At 39.7% G+C, this 25869-nt stretch overlaps 1 protein-coding gene across 6 annotated transcripts in view; it reads right to left on the bottom strand.

Moving 5' to 3' along the window:
- Positions 1-6097: 6097 nt before the first annotated feature.
- Positions 6098-25869, bottom strand: part of FAM114A1 (family with sequence similarity 114 member A1) — a 67739-nt gene continuing 47967 nt past the window's right edge. For 5 of the 6 annotated variants that reach the window (XM_070791298.1, XM_070791299.1, XM_070791301.1 and 2 more), the window contains 6 exons: positions 22042-22133; positions 20141-20302; positions 18898-19037; positions 16159-16231; positions 12397-12450; positions 6098-10263 (listed from right to left, as the gene is read on the bottom strand). In XM_070791298.1, the coding sequence (XP_070647399.1) occupies positions 10162-10263; positions 12397-12450; positions 16159-16231; positions 18898-19037; positions 20141-20302; positions 22042-22133 (623 nt within the window). In that variant the 3' untranslated portion in view covers positions 6098-10161. The remainder of the gene's footprint in view (positions 10264-12396; positions 12451-16158; positions 16232-18897; positions 19038-20140; positions 20303-22041; positions 22134-25869) is intronic. The other variant, XM_070791303.1, reaches the window with a different exon arrangement.

Here is a 25869-nt window from a genome sequence, read left to right as displayed (position 1 = left end):
GAAAAGGGAGTGGCAACCTACTCCAGTATTTTTGCCTGCGAAATCCTATGGACAGAGGAGTCTGGCAGGCCACAGTTCATGGGGTCACAATGAGTCAGACACAATTTAGTGACTAAACAATAACAACAACAAGCAGAAACTATGGATATACCTAGTGGATTAGTATATTTGTCTTTCAAACTGATTTATATGGTTTTGGGTAAGAGACCTGCAAAGTGAATTTCAAGTAGAACCCTATTCGGTAGAATGCACAACAGTTGCCATAATGTTGTGAACTAGTTGGATGAATATATGGATGAATGGATGATTGAATGAATAAAGGGTAGAGGTTCATTAAAATCAATAGATATTTTCCTCTTTTACTTTATTTCATGATTTGTTTTAGTTTTAGCTCCGGAAACAAGAAAAAAATATGACTATCTCAAAGAGACAAAAGGCAACAGCGGGTGGATGGTTTGGAGGCAACACATGGAGGACTTTATTCCTGCACTTAAAAATCAATGAGCCTTTTGCTTTTAAGCCAAGTGGTTTCAGACCATTGATGTATATTATTCCCATTAGGTATCGATGCCCTAGCAGTGACTGACCAACTGCTGCCTTCGCAGCAATCCAGATGGAGATGACCAGTCAAGTGACAGACTTGTTACTTTCAGCAAGCAAGCCTGTTATTTCACACATGACTTCCTTTGAGTAAATGTGAGTTTTCACTCTACATACCTGGCCAGAAATCAAGTGGTTTTGCAAGAGAGATGTGGGATATCAGGCATTGGATTGTGACACCCATATGTTCTATAAATGGCCATACTATGGTCCTTGGGGGCTGCAGAATAGTCCAAGACTCCTTAATAATCAATCACACCACCATCAAGGCAATAGACAGGGCAGGTTGGAAGCAAGTTTTCCATTACCACTGATGGATGACTTTCACCTTTTTGTGGAAGAGTAGTTTTGACTCTTCATGAATCATAGAGGACATACTTAAAATGCCCAGCTGTGGCCCTAAACAGTCAAAAATATTTTCATACTTCTCTACAGGCATCAAATAGTTTGGGCAATGCCAAGTAAGTTACAATCCATTTCTGTAGTTAGGGAAGGTCGTTAGGACTCAGATTCATTATCTGCTGAGACTTTTCTTTGTTTTCTATTTATTACTCTCCTTTGAGTGAAATAGAGCTGCAGGAGTGGAACAGAGACCTCAGTTCATTCATCCCTGACACATTATTCGTGTCTACCATTTCTCCATAAATTTGGAGAGGAAGAGATAGAAATTGCAAATGCAGGGATTTAAATCCCCTTGGGCTACATTTGTCAAGATGAGCAGATTGTAAACTGCCTCTTGCAAATATGATAAGCATTTGGGCATCAAGCTAATAACCGGGAACCACAGACTCATTCATTTGTGTGGTGTTTCCCTCCAGAAGTTTCTGAAATTGCTTCTGTAGTCATTACATAGACCTAGAATTGTTCAGGTTTAGCAGGAAGATTAGACACACTACACTATTTGGCTAAGGAAGTTGGCTTTTTCCAGTGAGATTGAAATGACAATTTTTTTCTGTTTATATCATCACAATCTTTACAAACTATGCACTTGGAATACTTGATTTGGGCTTTTCTGAGAAAACAAGGAGAGATCTGTATAATCCTTTGAATTGTCTTAGAGCTTTATAGGCACATTGATGACAAAGAAATCCAAATCATTAAGATGCTCTCACTCACAGTTATGGCCCTTCTGTTGAAAAATAACCTTTGTATTTTACACTTTAAGTCCCTGGCAGGACCCTATCCTCTTATCTTCTTCAACAGAAGCTATTTTCTTTTCCTTCTTGTTTTGACCTTTAAAAATTTCACTACATAAGTCATCCATTAGTACATTTTCATTATAAAAATATTACAAATAACACTGGAGTTCCCTTTGATTATTATGTCAAATTCTGAAGTTCTCCCAATCCTACTACAACCCTATCCATCTTTGGTCATAAGCATCATTAATAGTTTTGTGTGTATCTCTCCAGACTTTCTTCCAGGAATGTGTGTGTGTGTATGTGTGTGTAGTATATTTATGTGTATGCACATATTATTTGAGATAAATATACTATAAGTACCATGCCACAGGTTTCTTTTTTCATGCAGTGATTCTGGAGCTCTGTTAGTACAGACAGCTGTTCCATCTTGCTATGGATTGAATGTTTATATCCTCCCAAAATTATATGTTGAAGCCAATGTGGTTATATTTGGAGGATGGCTTTGGGGAAGTAATTAGGTTACAAGTAAGGGTGGAGACCTCATGAATGAGATCAGTGCCCTTATAGGAAGAGACATAAGAGAGCTTGCTTCCTCTGTCTCTTCATTCTCTGCCATGTAAAGATGCAATGAGAGGACAGCCATCTGCAAAGCCAGAAGTGGGCTCTCACCAGGCACCAGATCTGCCAGTACCTTGATCTTATCCAGAGAAATAAATGTTTATTGTTTGAGCCATCTAGTCTATGGTATATTTATAACAGCAGCCCAAACAGACTAAGACACATTCTTTCTAGTCTTTTTTAACCATTGCATAATATCTCATAGTATTGGTAGACCATAGTTAACAAATAAGGGTGGTTACTAAATAGGTGGTTCTAATTTCTCACTATAGGCTACCCCTGCCTGATGAAGAGTCTTGAAAAATCCATTATAGAGTGAATTCTTCTTAGTAGAAAAGTGTAAATTCCATTTACTTTAATGAAAAAAAAAATGTTTATGTACTTCTAAGCGCCTAAATCATGCTCATTTATGCTCCAACACCATATAACATTAACATGGACACAAGGATTTCTATAGTTAATATTAACTTGGCCAGATATTCTCCATCATTAATTACCCTATCATACACCTGTTTCCATTCTTTCAGTGTTTACAGATTGAACACTTAAGACTTTGATGTATTTGTTCATTGAACAAATCACTGCTTAGCCCCTATTATGAGTCAAACACTGCTTTGCATGCTGGGAATATATTAACAGACAAAAAATTCCTGTCTCATGGAAATTAAATCCTAACACAACAGACAAGTAACAGACAAGTAATGAAATAGAGCAAGACCTTATGGTCCTTCCCCCCCAGCCATGTTCTCAGCCTGCCTTTTGTCTGTGGAAAAACTTTAGCCAAAGAATAAGTTTAACCAGAGAAGTGAGAAAATGCAGAAATGAAGGAAAGCAGTCAGAGGAGACCAAATAATAATAATGATGTCACTAAGCATAATCAAAGACCTTTCGTTCCTCCTCAAGGGCTGCAGATAATATTCTGAGCTATATCCTGTCAGCTGTGTTATAAATGCTGACACCCCCACCAAGTGGAGAAGTTAACCACGTGATGCCCAGACTATAGCCATGACATAGCAGCCACAGTTCTGAGAACTGGCCTCAAGGAAATGGGAACACACTGACCCCAGAACTGAAGATTAGCTGTACTTAAAACAATCACGATGACACTGGTCAAACCACAGATGACCAATCTCAAGATGACTGTCAGAGCTGACTGTGCCCTTTCTGCATGTAGCCCTCTCTCTCTATGAAAGCTCTTATTCCCTGACTGTTGGGAAGAAGTTGGCGTCCATCTTCCCCCTCCCCATTACTAGCATCCAAAATCAAGCTTTCCTTTCCACTAATCCAGCTTCTTTAATAGCTTTTGAGTGGTGAGTAGTTGGACCTTGGTTCAGTAGCAGTAAGATATAAATGATGGTAGACAGTGATATATCCTAAGGAGAAAAAAACAAAGCAGGGAAAGGGAATATTGGGAGGATTGAAATTTGACCTGGAGATACCTCACCAAGAAGGAGGCTTTTGATTAAAAAGCCCAAAGAAGTGAAGGAGGGATGTGTGAAGCTGTCTAGAAGAAAATTATCCTCTATATATAAGATGCCCTATATCCTCTGACTAAGATGCCCTCTAGGACCAAATAATTCTTTCTGACAGAAATGGCCAGTCTTTTTGTCCTGCAGTTCATCATTGGTTTCTCGTCCTTCATCACATTTCTTAGCAGCAGATTTTTTTTCCCCAAGGATAGCAGACTAAAGTTTTCTTGCAGAAGTGTTAAGAGGCGATCACAGTTTTCAGTGATAAATGGATCGCTCAGCATGAGATTTATAACATGAGGGAGAATGGGACACATAGACTACCCACTTTCTCTTGGGAGGCATCGGCAGGAAAAATGTGGTTAGGCTTCTGACAGGGAGATTTGTGGAGCAATCTGTCTCTGCCTGAGGCCACTGGCTAGAGAAAGAGCCCAGGTATTAGCTGGAAGAGAAGAACTCAACCCAAGTGAAAATGAGCAACTTTTTTTATGACCAGGTATCTGCTTGTCTGGGGGCTCTGGCTAGCATTTTATATACTCCCTCGATATAAATCCTATCTCTTCTGATTATCATTTGGATAATCTAAGGCAGATTATTTAATCTCTCTGAGGTTTGCTTTTCATCTGGAAAATAAGTATGATAATAGTTGCTATCTCATAAGGATGATATTGGGAATTAAATTGAGACCATGGAGGTAAAGTGTCTGTAACATAGTTAAGTAGTTTGTGAATAAAGACATTGTCACCACCAGCATCATTATCATCACCATAACTACTACCATCATCTTTATCACCGCCACCAAAATCATCAGCGTCATTACAGCCACCATCACCACCACCACCATCATCGTCAGTGTCAACACCACCATCGTCATCATCATCACTGCCAATACCACCACCACCATCATCATCTCTATCACCACCACCACCACCACCATTTCTTGGGCTTAACAGGGAACAGCACCAAGTTCAAGGACAAGCAGGCATTACCAAGTGCATCTTTAAAATACTTATCGGTATCTCGCAGCCCATGGTACTAAAGATTCAACAGAGAGGCTGCCTAAAATTGGTAATCTTCAAGGCAAGGGAAGCATAAAACCACGCAAGCTCCAAGTAGGTAGTAGAGCGTTAAGGATTTCCAGGAAGGGTGGCGATTTACAAATGGGATTCCTTGGCACCAGTGACAGGGGAGGAGGAGGAAATGGAACCATTTTAGGACAATCAAAGGCACCTGTGAAACAGGCTGCAGTGCTGATGCTGACCAGGGAGCTGCATGATGTAAATATCTGTGAAGAGGTGCGGAGGCCTGCTGTGAGAAGCACCCAGGGGCCCAATAACCTTGCACGGCTTCATTCTGTGTCTCTTTGGCCCCGGTGTGTTCTCAGTTGCATGGAAACAACCACAGCAGAAGACCAAATCTTTCAGCTACTAATCCACCTCACAGTATAAAGAGAGCTAAACACATAAGTATTCAGCTATAACTAAAAAGAACATGTTAGTTTTATCTTTTGCTGAGAGGCTCTACAGAAGAGTTTACAATACTAACTGTTTAGGCCAAAATGACAGGGGTTTGAATCCTGGCTCTGTTTTACCACTTGTGTAAGGTTAGATGAGTTCTAAAATTCCTTGCATCTAAATGTTCTCATTTGGGCAGCGGAAATTGTAGTATCTACTCATTAGGGTACTTACAGAGAGTAAATGGGACGATATATACAAAACAATCAGCACGGTGCCCAGCACACAGTAAATACACATTAATGATTATTATTGAAGATTTTTGGCTGGATTGTTTTCTGGTGAGGTAAATGGGGAAGGAGAATATAAATGTAGAGAAGGAGAAAGGGAAGAAGAGGAGAGGATGTGAAAAGCTTATCTTAGAAGAGAGGCTCTTAATGACTGTCAAGAAAGTCCTGAGAGAGAAAAAGGATCAAGATGGCAGGGACTCAAAGGCAGAGAATTAGTTTTGCTTTTTTGCCAAGGTTTCATCCATTTGCTCTTGGCTTCTATGCTGACTTTTCCCGCCAAATGGCAGCTCTAGAAACCTAGTGGTAAAACCCAGGGCAGGGAGACAGACCACGTGGGAATCACCCTAAACTTTTGTTCTCAGGGGAGTCATATACGAAATATACATACTATTCTTTTGCAGTATGGAATTTATTTGAGACTAATAGAAGACACAGGCCTTCAAGTGAGTCAGCAGTGACCACAGGCAGACATAATCCTATTGCTTTTTGGCTGACAGCTCATGCAGAGAAAAAACACTCTCTGATCCAGACAAAGGTAACAGCTTTAATTCCAACACAAAATTCTTATCCTACAAAATCAGGTTCTATTCCCAGTCTATGATGGCTCTAGACACCAGAAATATCAGAAACACCATCAATTTCTTACTATTGGGCTGTAATAAGCTAATCATTGCTAAAAGTAAAATGCCCAAAGGGTAGACTAACTCAGATGATTTTCAGGAGCTAAGCGCGTATACACACAAAAGAACTCAGATTTGTTTAACAGCAGACATTGCAGTGGAGCATCTATTACAGGCAAATATACAGAAGTAAAGTCGCTCAGTCATGTCCGACTTTGAGACCCCATGGACTGTAGCCTACCAGGCTCCTCCATCCATGGGATTTTTCAGGTAAGAGTACTGGAGTGGATTGCCATTTCCTTCTCCAGGGGAATCTTCCCAACCCAGGGGTCGAACACAGGTCTCCCGCGTTGTAGGCAGATGCTTTACTGTCTGAGCCACCGGGGAAGTTTTTTAAATATACAGAAAATGAACATAAAGCTGAATAAGTTATGAGATAGCTAGAAAAATACAACAAATGGTTAACTACATGATTTTGTTTTTTCAATGTGAAGAATGGCTGGTCTGAATCCACTCTGATGGCTTTTTGAATCTTAATCAACTACAAAATCAAGGCAAAATTGCAGTTCTGAAATGAATTTTCATTATGATTTCTTCTGATGTGATTTTACAAACCAACAGTTTAAGAAACCAAGTTGAAGCCTGGATCTGAATATCAGAATGCAGGGCACGCTTAAGAGGAAGATCAAAGGGCAATTTTGACATTACAAAAAACTAGCTTGACCCTGAAGAATAACTGCTTTTATAAAATTAAATATGAATTAAAGTCATGTGTATGATCCACCCCATCTGTTCAGCATACATACATATTACAAATGTATACATTTTTTTTTTAAGAAAGAAGGGAAACATGCTTATTTCACATTTTTGCTGAATTACTTCCTAAGACGTTATGTCGTAGAGCTCTGGGATGGCTGTGACTGGAATCTGCCTGCTTTTGTTTCTAACTTAAGCACAGCCTGGCAGCCTGTGCAGAATTTAACTTTCCAGATATGGGATCACCTTGGGGCAGCTGACTTCTATTAATACAAAACACAGGAGACACTTATTTCTGGGTTCAGATTTCTCTCACGTAATCTGGACGTAATCTGTCCAAGGTGCCTCTTCCCCTTGGAGTTCTGCAGCTGAGGTCCATGGTCCACCCCTTGGTGGGTGCAGCTGAAGCGGCTCATCCCTGGTGTTGCCCATCCAGCCACATGGCTCATTTAACCATGGGCTTGATGTACAGCCCAGTGTGAGACCCGGAGGAAAGGGAGGCTTTTGTCTGAAGTTCAGGATTAAATACTTTCCTCTAAGAGTTGGGATTTTGCCCTTTAGAGCTGCATGTATCAATACCCCAAAGCAATTTTCTTGGACGCATTTTGCTTTGAATTTGAAATATGCTTTTGAAGCTTTTTATTTAATAAGGCACAAGCATAGGCACAAGACTACATTCATTATTTAGACTAGAACTTCTTTTGCACTTGATGTAAGAAAAAAAAAAAAGAAGGCTGGCACGCATGTTCAGGGTAATTGCATAGATTGAAATGAACGCAATTTCTGTAAAGGATTATTGAAGGAATACAAAACTTTCAGAGTAAGTCTGTTAAATCATTGATTCAGTAACTGATTGACATTTGCTCAGATCTGGATCATGTGCTTTGCTAGCTTTTAAAGCAAAGCAAAGAAGAAATTATTTAAAAGTGATGGTGAAAAACAGTATTGAAAGAGAGCAATCCTGGAGAGTGGATATATTTTAAATGATGATTCTCTCTTAAATAATGTAATTCACAGACCATGGAGCTAGGCCCCAGGAATCATCTCTCAGCCTGTGTTTTCACTTGGCAATCCTCACATCCTATCATTAAAAGATACATACTGCTACTGCTGCTGCTAAGTCGCTTCAGTCGTGTCCGACTCTGTGCGACCCCATAGACGGCAGCCCACCAGGCTCCCCCGTCCCTGGGATTCTCCAGGCAAGAACACTGGAGTGGGTTGCCATTTCCTTCTCCAATGCATGAAAGTGAAAAGTGAAAGTGAAGTCGCTCAGTCGTGTCCGACTCTGTGCGACCCCATGGACTGCAGCCTTCCAGGCTCCTCCATCCATGGGATTCTCCAGGCAAGAGTACTGGAGTGGGATGCCATTGCCTTCTCTGAAAAGATATATAAGTGCAATGCAAATAATGTCACCACTTAAAAAATAATTCTCTTATTCTTTTGTAGATTTATATTTCATTTCATGATTAAAAATTTTGCTATGCACTAAATGAGTGAAGGCTTAAAGTCTAATTTCTAGCCCCTTTGCAACTATCTATTTCTTTTATATTTCCTGTTAACGTCTATAAGTTCACCTGATGCTAAAAAAACTCTGATATGAGGAAATTGTAAATCTCAACCCTTTCCTCTGCTCTATACATAAAAAGTCTAAAATTTATGAAGAGGCAAATCCAACATTGTCATCAATTAATTGTTCTCGAGATTTAACAGCAGAAACATTTCAGGCAATCAAAAAGCAAGTAGGGAAAACCACCTTTAATTGATTCTACAGAGAATTTTTTTCCAGACTATAAATAACTTCTTATATTTTCCATTTGGCTGTTTCAGGAGATTCACAAATGAAATGCAGGATATTGCAAAATAAATTGCTAAGAAGTAGGATGATATGAAAAGATCCCTACTTTACCTATATGGAACAAAAGTTGGTCTATTCTACCAGGGGAATAAAAGCAAATATGAATGAGGCTAACGTACAAGCTTTGTTTCACCAGAAGAGAGTCACTGGGTAAGACCCCTGGTGATAGCACCTGGGAAGGATGTCACTGGGGCTCCCAGGCAAGAATGTTGTATGAAACTCCTACCCAGAGTGAGCACTGGGGCTGGAGGGGACAACGGCCCATTGACCATGCCTCTCCAGGCTGCAGGGTCTTCGGTGCAGCCTCTTGGATTGTAATATCATTTACTTATCCACACATCAATATTTTCTGTCTTTAGAAGCAATGATGGCATTTGCCACCAGGGAGTGTGATCTGTGTATTCATGGAATAGCTTGACTCAACTGTAGTAGATTTTAAAGTGCAGTCCTGGGGGTCTACTGTGTTGTAATCCCTCTAATATTCTATCTAAATACTTGCCGGCTCTGTGATTATGCCATTATGTATTTATGGTCATAAGAAGTCAGTTTTAAACAAAATATTCTTTAGTATCCCTTATCATATGTATTTTCATCCCATATGTAAAGTTTTGGATAAAAAAGTTCAAGGAATGTGAAAAAATCCAATCTGCTGAGGGGTAGAACATTTTAAAAAATACTTATTTACCTTGTTCGTCAAATTTTTTAAGGTTTAGAAAAGTTATTAGTATTGTAAAGCATTTTCAGAATGATTGTCTAAGTCCTCTTTCAGAATATCTGTTTCTACTGGGGTGAGATCATGTTCTTCTACTGTGAGCACACAGTAGGAGCTCAACATATGCTTGTTTGAAGAATGAATGACTATAAAGAGACACCTATATTCCCCTTTCACTATAATAGGTAAAAATCTATAAGTAGTGTTATCTCTGCCCATGGCATTTATATAATAAAACTAAGTCCACTATAAGAACGGATTTAAAGTCATACTATAAGAATGGGAAAATTTAAAGTGGAAATTTAAAGTCTAGGGTCCGCTCATGACTTGCCAAAGATAACATGCTTAACCAGGAAAATGGAAATGAATATTTGTGAGTGAACTCTAGATTAAAGGAAATTATCAATACAAAGCTGTTAAAGTTTAAATTAACATAAAAGAAACATAATTATTTGTAAAAACAACCATATACATTAAGAGAAATGATACTGTCTTTAAACTTGCATTTTCAATACTGTCTGTGCAAAATTGCTTGCAGTGTTGCCAAACGGGCGTCTGTGGCTGGATGCATGGAAAACTTCCATGAAATGCACATCGGAGCAACAGGGCTCACCGTTTCCTTTAACACGATGAAGTCTGGCCAGGTCACGGCTGTGCTTTGGAACAGCTGGTCTGGATGTGTGAAACCTGCAGGACAGGCAGCAGCAGCTGGAAGGCATCCTGTATATATGTGGTGCTATTGCAGCCCTGGGAATGGAGAAAACTCATTGAGGGGTTACTGTCAGAGTTCCAGCTTGACAATTCTTCCCATTTGATAATGTTCTTCTCCTCAAACCCCACACTATTTTAGAATATTTTTCTTTTAATGCTGTTGCTTAAAGCATATATAAACACATTTTGTTGGATGGCTTGCAACCAGCTCTGAATTATTTACACTAACAGAGAGGAGAATTCACTTATAATGAGGCAAGCCATTTCCATAGACTTTTAGGGTATATTAGGGTATATTTCCTTTAGCTCACATGGTAAAGAATCTGCCTGCAATGCAGTGGACCCGGGTTTGATCCTTGGTGTCAGGAAGATCCCTGGAGAAGGAAATGGAAACCCACTCCAGTATTCTTGCCTGGAGAATCCCATGACCAGAGTCCATGGGGATACAAAGTGTTGGACATGACTGAGTGACTAACATTTACACTTTAGGGTGATTATGTGTGTATAATCAATACCCATTATGTCCAGTCTTACTTATCCTTTTTCCAGATCAGTCCCATTGCCTTGAAATAACACAAAAGCACAGCATGAAAGAGGCTGTAGTTTGTCCTAACCTATAGATGAAGAAGGGCTTCTCTCGTGGCTCAGATGGTAAAGGATTTGCCTGCAATGCAGGAGACCTGAATTCGATCTCTGGGTTGGGATGATCCCCTGGAGAAGGAAATGGCAACCCATTCCAGTATTCTTGCCAGGAAAATCCCATGGACAGAGTAGCCTGGTGGGCTACAGTCCACGGGGTGGCAAAGAGTCAGACACGACTGAGTGACTAACATGTATAGATGAATAAACAATAATGGGTTACTGGAGCTATTGTGCAATTATTCATGGCAAATCCTTGAATACTGTCATCTTCCCATTCATGTTGGTACCCTCCACTTGGTTTGGATATTTGACATTGTTATTCATGTTCGTGGGTGCTCTAACAGACAGTATTCCACAAGAGACCACTTAAAGTTTCAGGTAATTAAAACAGGAGAAAACTTCCACCAAAGGAATGAATAAACGATTTGACTTCATACTCTTCATGACCGACAGTAATTCATCTGCTAAGGCCTTTTGGGTGGCCAAGGAAAAGGTTTTCAGGTTCCACGTTCTGCCTCTGATTGCCTGGATTTCCTTTAGCTCTGTCCTCCAGAATCTTCCCTGCATGTCAATTCCATCCCTCTGGGAGGCTGAGTCTTAAGCAGTAACAGGGTCATCACCGTTACTCCTGTACCATGGTAGTCTTCCTTAAAGGTAAGACCCAATTCCCAAGTGCATTGCTATATATTTATATGTAGCCCTCCCTCACTTTTGTAATTTCCAAATTTTGCATTTGACAGGTACTTCAGAGAGCAAGAAACCACTGTATATGCACTGCTTATATTCAGACTTAACTTGTCAGCACCTTGCAGCTTCAGTTGGGTGCCATGGGGCTACAGAAGTGCCAGTTCCTTATGGCTGATTCGTAATAGAAGCATTTCCCCCACTAGCCACAGATGAAACACAGCGCCTATGGGTCAAGAATGAGGCGTCCTAGGTCCCTTTTCTTTTATTTTACACCGCTGCTTCTGGCAAAGCCACAGCTGTGTGGGGCAGCTGCATATCCATGTTACAATGTCTTGGTGGGTGGGCAGGCCATGGAGTGAGTGGTCACAGAGGATCTTGCCTCTGGTTAGTGAATGGGCAGATGCTAAATATTTACCTGTCATTTGTTGCCAGTCTGGAGCTTAGACCCGGCTAAACCCAAGTTTATTGTGAATGGAGGGAAGTTCCTAGTTTTACAAAAAATCACCATTGAGCAAGAATCCCTCGTTGCAGCCAATAATCACAGTGTTAAATCTGGTGTCAAACTTGGCAGCAGAAATGTGCTTCTGCCAGAGGAAACAGCGACAGAAATAATGTGCAAGCTTAGCATTTCTCTTTATAATCAGGAATTCTTGAAAATTAGGTATTGTTGTTTCACTCGAGGGTTTACAGCTGGTTGAACTATACAAATGTACTCAGAAAAGACTGTAGACGATAAAATTTAGAACTGCAGTAATACTTGCTGCCTGGGAGAAAGACAAAACGTGTAGCTCTAACATTTGGTTTAATTCAGAAGCATTTTCTCTCTGGGCAGCCACTTACCTCTAACAATACACTATTGATCATGGGGTTAAGGACCTCGGCCTTCTGGTTGCTCTGTGGAATCAAAAGTATGAAATTGACAGATTAGGTGCTTGTACTCCAAGGCTTGTCAAAGTGTTAAGACGCTGGCTTTAAGAGGGATCTCTTAGAGAAGAAGGGGAGAAGTGGGATGCTTACTATACATCAGGCTTCATACTTGGTGCTTCCCCTACACGATCTCATTTAATTTCCACAGAAATCTTAGGGGGTAGGCAGGGACCACGATAACTCTGATTCACAGATGAGAAAATATGAATCAGGAAGGTTGAGCAAGTTATTTAAGGTCATGTAGCTAGAAATTTAAACTCAGACCTTTTAAACCATTCAAATCTTGTAGCAGGTCTGGGATTAGGGGGAGGTGAGTGAGATTGAGCTGGACAGAGTCAGCTTCAGTCTTTACTTAAAATTTTTATATTTTGTTCATCATGACTTTTGGTGTTCATTTTGATTTTTAAAATATTGCATCTATCTAGATGACTAAGGTTGTCTCTTTGTCTCTTTTTGAGAGATGGTCCCCTTAAATTTGGTAGACAGGTTAAGTACCTTTACTTGCCTCCCTAGTCCCAGCCCTAGTCTGTCTGTTTTTCTTTTAAATGCAAGCACAGGTACTTGGTTTTAGGGTACGTCTTCTAGGTTGGCAGCAAAGTTAAAACACTCTTGAATATAACTTGCAAACAGGTTGGCAGATTCCAGTTTGCAAAACATAAATATACGTAAAGCGCAGAATACAGAGTTCGGTGTTAAGCAGGTGTTCAAAAAGTGTTAGTGTCCACGTAACCATTATTATTACGTCTGCTATTGGTCCATTAATCAACGGTCCTCTCTATCTAAAATGTTCAATCTACTCTTAGACAATAAATAATTAAAGGGACTAGAAAGAGAGACGGCAATCTTAATAGGCTGTTTTCTCTCACGGTACTCGAAAAATGTTATTATGGTAAACAAAAGGATATAAATGAAGTCTATCTTCCCAGAGCAGCCCACTTTCATTGACATTACTCTACTGAGGGCTAAGTAATGTCTTACTGGGGAAAGCATAATGGAGTCTTGGGAAAAAACTCTTTAAAAACCTAGTCATTTTAGTAAGTAACCAGAAAATCCATTATGGTTTGCTTTCATGTTTATTTGATTATCAATAAACCTCTAAATTATAATCAAAATGAGGGCAATAAAATGACATTGGCTTTCAGAATCAATGAGATGTGCAAGCAATTTAAATAGAGTCTGGAGAGCAATATACACTCATTAACTTCAAGTTATGAATAATGGCTCTTTTAGAGAACAGAAACAATGACTTGATGTGAATGATTTATTACAGCACAAGATGAGAGGTACTGTTGTGGTGAGATGGCATTTCATAAACTATCTTTAGATCTGGTTTTTTCCTTCTTCAAAACGATAATTTGTGTATTCCTGATTTTGTATATACAAACATTCGGACACGCGTGTGTGTGTATTTTATGTGTATATGTGTGTATATTCATTCATTTTTGTGTGTATATTCATTCAAGTACATACTTATCTGCTAGAACTTTGCTACTCAAAAAGTAGGATACGAATCAGGAGCACTACTACCACCTGGGAGCTTGTTAGAAATGCAGACTCTCAGTGCTCATCCAAGACCCACTGAATCGAAATCTGCATTTAATAAGATCTCTAGGTTATTTGCTTGCACATTAAGGTTTGAGAAGCATTGTGTTGGAATACACTACCTTAAAGAGAATGGAAAGCAATACCATGAATATTACCAATCAATGTAAATAAATTAATGTTTAACATAGGTATACCCATGGCTGTTTCATGTTGATGTTTGGTAGAAACCAATGCAATACTGTAAAGCAATTGTCCTTCAATTAAAAATAAATAAATAAATAAATTCATGTTTAACATGAATCATAAAAAACATAGAGCACATATACACAAAGACATATATATCCTCATCACTAGGAAACCATAGACAGCCAGTTAGCTGTCTGCCTCCTGAGTCTGATGGGCAGCCAACTGGGAGTTGAGAGACTAACTGAGAAGTCTGGGTGAATTAGTTCACCCCTCCGGGACTCAGTGTCTCAGGTAGTAAACTGGAAAAAAGTGGAAAGAGTGAGAAGAAGATACAGTAGAGCCGTGGGAAGCCAAGTCACCAAGGTCATTCCATTCTGATTAAGACTTCACACCTCTCTGTAAATCTAGCAGTAACACCAAGGTCGACAAGCATCAGTTAACCTAGGCAATGCTGAGCACATAAATGCACTTTGTCAAGCCTATTCCATGAATAAGCTTCTACCTGCAGGCCCCCTTCACTCTACCTGCTTACAGTGAAGCTCTGCTGCTGAAGGCTTAAAATCAGACAAATATTAAAAGCTGGTGTTTTGTAAAATAGGAGAGGCAGACCATATTCTCTGACAGCAGAATGAATCATTGGTATGTAGCTCATCCTTTATTAACTAAGCCACTTACAGAAGTGTGGGAGGCATACATCTCCTGACAGTCAGTCCACAGTCATTTCTGCTTTTTTTTTTTTTTTTTTTTTGAGAACTGCCCTTCTCCTGGGGTGAGGGGAGGTGCATTGCAGCAGCCAGGTAGGTCTACATGCAATGACTCTGTCCTCGGTCACCACTGGTGACACCAGATGGATATCTGAGGCATGCTATTGAGCCTCTCAAACCTTCTCACCCAGGATCCTGGAATTTGAAGGGAGAGAACTGGGAACTGCTGGAGTTGAGTCACATTAATATTAATAGCAACGCTCCAGAGAGAAGGTACATGACCTGTGCTGAGGAGTCCCCACAGCTGCTCATACATCTCCACCACCTTTAATAAAGTTCCTTTACTGCCTGTCATGGATTGAATTGTGGTCCCCAAAGAGAGATGTTGAAGGCCTTACCTCTAGTATATCAGAATGTGACCTTATTTGGAGATAGGGCTTTACAGATTTAAATAGTTGAGGTTGTGCTGGTCACCCAGTGTGTGGTACTTGTCAAGGCAGCCCTAGGACACTAATACATTTATTACCCAAACACCCTAGCTAAGACAGGAAGCAAAACTTGCTGTTTCTCATGTAAAGAACCATCTGCCCTTGCATCCAGGGCCTTAAAGGAAAAGTGGAAAGCTTGAAAAGGAATAACTTCCACTGTTTCCTCCAGTCCCACTAGGTTGAGTTATATAACATGACTGATTTCTCAAGAAAATAACCAGAAGCCACATCTCCAAGGAATGCCAAACCTCTCAAATTTGTTACTTTGAGAACAGAAACACTTCTACAGATTGGTTGATAATATTTTTTCTTTTGGTTAAAGTTGAAGTGTAACAATAAAGCTTGTGTGGCTTATAAAATAAGCTTTGAGGACAAGTGAATGTGAATATTAAGAATGAATTATTTTAATAGAGATTTTGGTATTATATATCACAGATATTAAGTAATAGAAGGAATCTTCATTTGATATTTTTTCTTTAACAAATGAAGGAAATGAGACCCAGAGATGTTTTGAAAACCCACCCGATATCTTGTATAACTGATACGGTCGCGTCTAGAACTCAATCGGATGAGAGCCTCGAGCCACCTGTTGCCAAAGAAGATGCTCAAGCCTCATTTTAGTAAATGTCTTGGCTGCACTTCTGCTTGTGGAGCTATCAAAGAAGGCATTCCGTCCTCTACTTCATCTCACAGCGCCTAACAGACCTTCCCTTAAAAAAAGGTGGAAAAAAGAGCCCATATTACAGTCTTACCCCAACAGTGGTTAAAGAATTTGTAAACTTCTCTGATAAGGAGGCCACTTCTTTGCACATTGCAGTAGTTAATCTGAAAGAAGGAAAAAAAAGAGATTTGGGGATTTTTAGTAAGGGAAAATAATTGGATTGTTAATGCAATTATTGATACTAATACAGAATTTCCTTTAAAAGAAGGGCACACAAGTTTGAAGATGCTCTGTAGAAATTTCCCTTAGTATTCTTCCATGACTCACAGTCACAATTTAATCTAATTCTCACCCTACCTCTTTTTAGAAGCAAAAACATATGCAGGAAATTACCAGGCTTGAGTTCCACATGTGTAGGGGTTTAAGACTATTGCCAAGGGACCAGCATTTTGGTCATTTGAAAATAATAATGAACAGTCACTGAGGTACCATGTTAAATACGTTTGTATGCATAATCACATTAAATCCTCATAATGGCTTCATTAGGGTCTGTGATTATTCCCATTTTATAAATGAAGAAATTGACATTTAAGAAGGTTAAGTAACTTGCTTAGGACAAGAATATCATAGAGCTGGAATTCAAACTCAGATGTCTCTTTATATCTTGATTATGTTTTTATGAGACACCTCAGATCAAAGATACTATAGAATATGTTTTTTAAGACTTACATCAAAACTCTGTGTTTATTCCAGCCTTTCTATGTGTAGGACTTTACCCCAAGAAAATAACACAAGGTAGATACAAATATTTAACAAAGCAGTATTTGTCATAATATAGAAGATGATGACAAAAACTGAAAACCTAATTACCTAACAATGTGCATATTGCCCAATTTTTTTTAAGCCACTAAAATTTAAGGATTTATTTTTTATAGTAGCTACTGTTTCCCTAATAAACAAAATGCTATACAACAGAATCCCTAAGGGAAAGCCCATGACTGCAATTTTTTTTTACTTTACAATATTGTATTGGTTTTGCCATACATCAACATGAATCTACCACGGGTGTACATGTGTTCCCAATCCTGAACCCCCGTCCCACCTCCCTCCCCATACCATCCCTCTGGGTCATCCCAATGCACCAGCCCTAAGCATCCTGTATCCTGCATCAAACCTGGACTGGCGATTTGTTTCTTATATGATATTACACATGTTTCAATGCCATTCTCCCAAATCATCCCCCCCACTTTTAACAAGTATATATACTTACATGAACAGTGATTAAAATACTATTAGCAAAACAATAACTCCAAGTTAAGAATCTTACACATTAAAAGATTTAGTGATGTCAGTGGGAGTAAGTTTCATTCTGATAAATAAGGGGTTGTGTCTAAACTGTGTATTCAGGTATGTTGCCTTATATCCATCTATCCCCCCTTCCACCCATCCACCCATCCAAGACTTATCTGCAAAAAAGGGTCAGGAGTAAGGCTGGAGATGGCAAAGAGTAGTTCTGCCTATGTTCTTGGGCACATGGATGGTAAGGCACTTATTATACAGACATATATGAGGCCTTACTTCGTTTTTTTTTGGAGCAGCTTGGTAAGGTTGGGACAGTCAGGGGCTGGGAATAGGAAAGGAGCTAAGGGTACGGCTCTGCTTTCCATACTCAAACCTCTGACTTCAGCCCTCCTCTTTCAAATCACCAACGTAAATAGTACTCAGATTTTTCCTCAATACTTTAAACTTTTCCTATTTACTGTTTCCTTTTCCCGCTACACTGAGACAAGTGCATATTCTTTGTACACATTTTAAGGGCAGGATTGTGCAGGGCTTATAATATCTTTGATTTCCACATATTTAGATATGAAAATCTAAACCAGATTTGCCAAATCTGGACAAGTGAGGAAAAATGCCACCGAAGACACTAAGAATGAGTTTGGGGAAGGTCTTTCCACTAAAAATTTTCTGCCCAACCTACATTGCTGAATTTAGTAATAAGAGAAGACTAGTTGAGTGAAAGTGTTCAGACGTGTGTGTGGGTGCACGTGCGCGTGCACCCATATATTTTAGGAGGCTCTTTATTTTGGCCCCTGTGTCTATATATTTATAATAATGAGAGGGCATTTGGATCTGTGTTAGTTCTCTATACCACAGTATATAGTCATGTGCCTAAAAGTTAATGGCTTATTCTTCACTTCCATAATCAACTATTTTAATGAACACTTGATACCAGCTATTTTCATGTATATAACATTACATATATACACATTTTTATTTCACTAGATAAACTAATAACAGTAGCTTATTGAAGAACAAACATATTACAGCAAATATGTACACACAAGCAATCCACAGGGACCTGGCTTACAATAGTGACCATCATTGCCAGATTCAGAATATGCAGAGCTGGTGTATGTCCCTAGGAACAGTGGGGGTGGTTTGTATATTTCTATGAAACTACCTGAGAATTCCATTAAGGTGTCTTTTCTCTATTTGTGTGGCATGTCGAAAATGTAATTATCTTCAAAAGTTTGTACTTCCAAGACCCTGACCTACTAAAACAAATACTTAGCTCTGAATGATTTAAGGTATATTCCCTTAAATCTCTCCAAAAATAATTCTTGGAATGTCTAGCTAACTATTACTATTCTCCCTAGCATGTTCATTTCTTAAGAGAGTCCTTATTTCTCAAGATGACCACAGAACAATGGAACTAGTTGACATGAAGCTGGAATCTGTAGTAGCCAAAGGTGTACATGGGTCTGTGTGCGTTTGAATGACACAAATACATAAAATTTGAGAAATAAGAATTAAAAGTAACATTTACTTTATCAGAACTTTTGCTTGGTCCTGAGCTGATTTTTCTTCTTCTTGTCCATGAAGAATTAATTCTGCTACTTTATGAAGCTGTTCAATACAGCGAGCTGTTACTTCTGCCAGGCTTTCAATGGACAGCATATATACTTCCTGAAAGCAAAAAGTATAAGTCAGAAAATTACTCACTGAGCAGATACTTTCTAAAAGATCTTGTGACATTAAAAAAAAATTAAATAATTCTTGGGAAGAAAACCTAACAAATATGACCTTAAAAAAATTACCCGAAGTTTAATGGGTAGACTATTCTAAATGGAAATGCTACCATAAAATAGAAGTGTCACCAGGTCCCAGGGACATGACAATCCTTCTTTATAGCTGGGTCCCCAGTTCTCGGGCTTCCCCGGTGGCCCAACTGGTAAAGAATCCGCCTGCCAATGCAGGAGATGCAAAATACATGGGTTCGATCCCTGGGTAGGTAAGATCTCCTGGAGAAGGAAATGGCAACCCATTCCAGTTTTCTTGCCTGGAAAATTCCATGGACAGAGAAGTCTGGCAGGTTAGGCTCATGGAGTCACAAAGACTCAGACACAACTGAGCAACTGAGCACACACATGTACACGCCCCAGTTCTCAGTGTGATGCTGGGCACATAACAGGCAGATACGCAAGAAAGCGTGTAGAAGGATGGCTGAATGAATAGACCTCAGTATACGCTTTTCTTTAGAGTGATCTAAATTGTAAGTTTCTTTATCTAAAATTCAATGTAAAAGTTATTGCAAACGCATTTTATCTAAAATTCAATGTAAAAGTTATTGCAAACGCATTTTTTTAACACAGGCAGCTTCTAAATTATGCACATATAAATTTATTAAACTACAGAATAAAAACTATGGAAATGAAATTTTTTCAAAAAAGCTTCAATTACCTCATTAGTTGAAGGGCATAAAGACATTTTACGGTTACAAATTTGCATACAGGATGGAATTTTACCCTGAAGAATAAATCAACTATGTTCTTAAAGATCTTTTTTCCTTTAAATTATAATCGTAAAGCTATGGAGGAAGGCTACAATATCTGTGCTAAGTCATGAAATGTCTTGGCATAGAGGGATCTTAGTGTTTATTACATTAATACTCATATTAGTGTGGAATAGGGTACAAATGAAAATGAAATGGCTTTGCCTCACTTACAATTAAGCTGCTAATAAAATGTACGTATTACTGCTCTTAGGTGGATGATCTGTAACATGTTTACCTCGACTGTCTTATTTGTCTTTTCTTTCATCTTGTCTTCTTCAGGGTTTTCAGGTTTCTCTTCCTTTTCTTCATTCTCAGTTTTGTCTTCTGACTCTTCAGCCACATCTACTGATACCACAGTTTGATCCTCTTCCACCCAGTCATGAGCTTTTTTCATGGCCTGCAAAGGACCCCCCCGCAACCAAAGCAATATGTCTATTGTACAAATACAGAGACACAAAAGCCAATCCCATGACATGGATCAAATCCTAATCCATGAAGGGTGGTTTTCGGTACGTTTAAAGAGTGGTGGGGCAATTATTCAACCTCCTTAAAGACACCTTGTTGTTGCTTTCTGATAAAATACAGTAAGAAAAGGGACATAATAGAAAGAATGTATGCAGATAATACCGCAGGGCCAGAGAAAGTTTTGGAAAGCATTCTAAAATGATATTCAGATAGTCACTGTGGAAAAGCCATAGTATATTTTTCACTTTTCCTGACCAACTATAAAAGCATGATAGAATATATACATACAAATATATATACATAAATGAAATTTAGCCAGGGTCATTGCTAAAGCAAATCTCTTCTTCTGCCATGTTTCATGAAGCCCTCAGTGTTTCATGAACCTAATCATGTATCACACTGGGAAGATGAAGGATGGCTCTGCTCCTCTCCAGCCATGCCAGGTCTTCTGACCTCAGGGTGGTAGTGGGGGAGGAGAGAACTTTGATTAATTTCATTTCACATGAGTGCAATTTGAGCAACATGTGGCCTTTAAAGTTATTGACCAAGCAGAAACCACCTTCCCTATGTATTATTCCCTGGATTTTCAAAGGGCAGACTCACTAGCTTTTGCATTGCAGTTTAAGCTGTTTGCTTAAGTTTTATCTGAGCTTGTGTGAAACTGACTTCTCATTTGAAAGCTTGCACGTCAAACACATAACACAGAGTGTTGATGGAAAGTTAACTGGGAGAAGACTTGGGGAGACAAAATCCAACAAAACTACCCTTGGTGTGTCCTCTTTTAGGGACAAAGGTTTACCTGACTATGTAAGTAAACCAGTGAGACCTTGGAGGCACCACACACACACTGTCTGAGCAGTGGCAGCTGCTGCACGGAGATGAATGAGGCAATTTCCCCACTGTGTTCAAGTCACTGACCTGCCAGAATTGGTGACCTCTATCAGAGATAAAGAATTACTCATCTCTGCACCTCCCTGCCTCAGTCTGCCCTTTCCTCACTCACCTTGATGAGTGAGGACCCGTGTCAATCACTCATTGTTAAAAAGAAGAAAAAGAAAGAGAGAGAGAAGGGGGGAAATGACGCCATTTTAAGTAATTAATGCTCAGTGACCTTATTAAGAAATGCTATAGCAAGACCTGTACGAACTTGCAAAACATCCTGTGTTACTATCAGAGGAAGCCAGACCGTGAAAGCCCGGATGGCCTTAGATCTTAGACAGGACGAGGCACCAGCTTTCCAGTGGGAAGGGTCATGCGGGTGACCTGGCTCTGGCTGGTGTGCTTTCTCTGTCTGATTCTGGCATGTCACTTTCGAGGCGAAAGGAGATGGAACTTGCAAAAGCCCTTTGGCAATTCAGCCTCTTTCCTCCCGTAGGCTGGAGATAACCCTGCTTTGAATAAAATCCTATTTTGTGGAGAAGTGACTTGTTCAAGATCACACCAGTGAAGCTGCAACTAAAATGCAGGTCTCATCACACAGCCTAGCATGTTCTTAACAGTTACATTTCCTGATGTTGCCTCATCAAATCTTAATTGCTGGCCTGGGACTCCTCTCGCACCACGTGCCATTTGGGGCTTGAGGGTTTTTCTATTTCAGGTGAATCTCTGGAATTTTACAACCAAGACCTTTTTAAACAAACAAACAAACATTCAGACTCAGATGGGGCTGACCTTATTGAGTTTGTCAGGTGTGGCTGCAACATGTAATTCAAAGAGAAGCTCTGTAAGCATGCTAGCAAACTCTTCTTTGTTTTCTTCTATGCCTGGAAATAGAAAATGACAGAAGTAAGAAGCATGATTTATTTTTCATCCTGCAGAATGTGGCAGCTCCCCCAAACTTACAGCCTGCGGTCAGAGTACAAGTTGGGGGTGGCAGCAGCCCGCCCTCCAGCTGCCGGGCGAAGATGAGCCGTGCCTGGATATTCAAGCACAGTGGCGAGGTAGCAGGCTGCAGCTGGGCGGGGGGCTGGTAAAGCCTTGCTGCTCACAGCTCTAGCTGGGGCGCCCCCGGGCTGGACTGAAGGGCACATGAAGGCAGGGAGGGACCATGTATACCATAACAGGCATAGACGGTCAGCAGCGATTTGTTGAATGACTGCGTAAACAAATTAATGACATTTCTCAGGCCTGAGAGCCCTGGGACAACACTGTATTTAAGGCTTATAGTATTGTTATGCTTAGCATTGCAACCCTTAATGATACCCCAGGGCGCCCTTTTGTGTCCACAGAGCCACAGTGCTGAGCAAGCAGAATTAGTCTCCGTGGATCATCTACTTTTATCTTAATACCTATAACAACATATCTCTGGAGAAACTTCTCTGGTTTCCTAGGACCTGCCTGGTCATACAATATTTCATAATGGTATGTCTTCCCTCCAGATTGGAAGCTACCTGAGAGTACAGATGGTATTTGTTTTGCTCATTCTTGAATCCAGAGAATCTAACACAGTGCCTGGAACATAACAGGTGATTAAAATGAATATTTATTGAAAAATAATTTACTAATCAGTTGTACCATATTTACTAATATATTGATTATATAGCATGTCATATACATGAAATAAAATTAATCTCATTGATGGGCAATAAAAAGGAGAGATCTTTAAAAGTTACTATCTTCTATCTCTCATTTGAATCTACAAGTTGAGGCCATTTTTAAAGTTTCTGATTAGTGCTAAAGAATTGATTTCATGCAACTAGAGATTATCGTACTAAGTGAAGTAAGTCAGAAAGAGAAAGACAAACACCATATGATATCACTTATTGTGGAATCTAAAATATGACACAAATGAATCTACCTGTGAAACGGAAACAAAATCAAGGACATAGAGAGTAGACTGGTTGCCAAGGCGGAGGTGGGTGGGAGAGGGTAGGAGTGGGAGTTTGGGGTTAGCAGATGCAAACTGGTATATATATGAATAGAATGGATTAACAACAAGGTCCTACTGCACAGCACAGGGAACGACACTCCATATCCCGTGATAAACCATAACACAAAATAATACGAAAAAGAATGCATATATAACTGAGTCACTTTGCTGTATAGCAGCAATTAACACAACACTGTAATTCAACTATACCTTAATAAAAAATAAATCAATAAAAGAATTGATTCCACTGTGGGTTGTATCACTAGTCTGGGGTGAGGAGAGGTTACAGTATAAAAGCATCATTTGTCTGGCCTGACTGCTGCTGCTGCTGCTGCTAAGTCACTTCAGTCGTGTCCGACTCTGTGTGACCCCAGAGACAGCAGCCCACCAGACTTCCCCGCCCCTGGGATTCTCCAGGCAAGAACACTGGAGTGGGTTGCCATTTCCTTCTCCAATGCATGAAAGTGAAAAGTGAAAGTGAAGTCGTTCAGTTGTGCCCGACTCTTAGCGACCCCATGGACTGCAGCCCACCAGGCTCCTCTGTCCATGGATTTTCCAGGCAAGAGTACTGGAGTGGGGTGCCATTGCCTTCTCTGGTCTGGCCTGACTACATGATCTCAAAACCCCATGAGAAGGAAATACCTGGCTTACGTTAGTGGGTGAAGATGGCAGCTTCAGAGAGGCCTGAGCTGTGTGAGAAATTCTGTAGCTAACACTTGTCCGCCTGTCTTTGTTTCTGTTTTAGAGACAAAATGGTTAATCAGCAGCTTGTCAAGATAGCCAGGCCTGTATCAGTTTATCATCCCCTAGAATTTATATACTTATTCTCACCGGGGAGCAGATCAATAAAGATACTAGAGATGGAAAGCATATAAGTCAGGAAAGAAGCTTTATGGAGAAGAAGAAACCAAGGAAGAGGAATAGGGACAGCTGGGGGTTAAGAATCTCCAGTGGGGAGCAGCTGAGACAGTAACTTTTGAGTAAGAGCCCAGAGGAGTAGGGGAGTGAGTCACATGGATGGGGGCCAGGGTAGCTGTGGCCAGCAGAGGGAGGCATGTGCCCTGGGGTCGAGAGATGGCTGTCTTTGTCCATGGTGAAGTGATACAAGCAAATCATAAAAATCCGTAAGGCGAGTGCTCAGATAGAGCAGGCTGTTGCAAAGCTTGATCGTGGGTATTAAGAAAGCTTCCAGAAGGAGGTGATGCTTGAACCTAGCCTTCCAGGATAAGAAAGGCATTAGCCACAAGCAGAAAAAGGGAGAATTGGAGGCCTACAAAGAGAGAATTAGAGAGAAAGCGAATGGGATTCCATCAAAAATTGAGATTCTCTCTCTGCTGGTCAGAGGTCTTGGTCTCACCCTCTCTAAGTGGGCAAAGTTAGAAGGGCAGTTCCCACAGGTTCTCATTTCCCAACTGCGTGGTCCTTCTCATCTGTGTAGGCAGAAAGAGCCTGACTTGAGGCTGGAGTTCTTCCCTAGCTCCTGCAGTTAGTGGCTCTGTGACTGGGGCCAGTCACAAGGCTTCTTAGCTTCCACGTCCTCTTCTGTAAATTTAGGATAAGAAAACCCACCCATCTCCTTTTTAGTGTTATTGTAAGGGCCAAATAAAACAAATGTGTAAGCATTTTGTAAACACTAAAGTTTTATATAACGATATTGTTATATGCTACAAAGATATAAACATAGGGAGATTAAAAATATTTGAAAGTAATCCATACTAAATTAGGATATATGTACTCTGTGTATCTCCAGTTTTTAAATGTGCATTTGTTTCATAAAACAGAGAAATATACCAATAACTTAGAGCAAACATTTTAGGAAAATCATCACAGAGAAAAATGAAAGTAGATAAAAATACAGATGATAAAGAGTGTTGCAACAAAGAAGACCTATTACTACAATTCTTGGTCTGTACATGTTGCTGAGAAGTTTTTCACCAAGGCAGTGAAAAGAGGAAATAGCTTTTAAAAATCTCCTTACAACAGTGGGAAACCAAATTAGAGACCCATGGCAGTGTAATAAAATTACGTGTTGCTGGAAAGACAAACATGCAAATCATTAGCTAACATTATTAAAAACAGAGGAGCCCAATATTAAATTTATCTAAAAATGACAGTTTATTATGTTTTCTGAGATGATCAAATAAATTATTTAGGTGTTAGAGGTATTATAGAAATATAAGTGCTTACAAGAAAAAATATGATGAAAAAGCTCTGGTTTCTCCTAGAATTTGGCTCCTGGATTGTCTACTTGCTCTCACTGATGAGATTGTTCTTGACAGCTTTTAGTTAATCCCTCACCTTTCTGGAGCTTGTAACACTCCATCATACCTGGATTGATTTAATGACAACCCTGCTATTCTTCTCTCCTGTTCTTCTTTAGGCATTTAAATGACATCTATTTATTAAATTAATTAAAATTAGTAGTGTTTTGATAATCTGGAGATTTCCTTTAGGAAAATGAACATATTGTATTATGGGAGGTAACAGGGTTCCGTCACTTAAGGAGAGACGAATCTACCATTTCCTAAGCAAGCTGTTCAAGACTGCAATTTGCTTTTTGGTCATATTCAAAAATCCCCATTTATTGAAGCTCTGTATTAAGACTGGAACACAACACATGAAGTAACATT

The sequence above is a fragment of the Bos indicus genome, chromosome 6, assembly GCF_029378745.1.
Source record: "Bos indicus isolate NIAB-ARS_2022 breed Sahiwal x Tharparkar chromosome 6, NIAB-ARS_B.indTharparkar_mat_pri_1.0, whole genome shotgun sequence".
Classification (NCBI taxonomy): domain Eukaryota; kingdom Metazoa; phylum Chordata; class Mammalia; order Artiodactyla; family Bovidae; genus Bos; species Bos indicus.
This window is presented reverse-complemented; position numbering and strand designations above follow the sequence as displayed.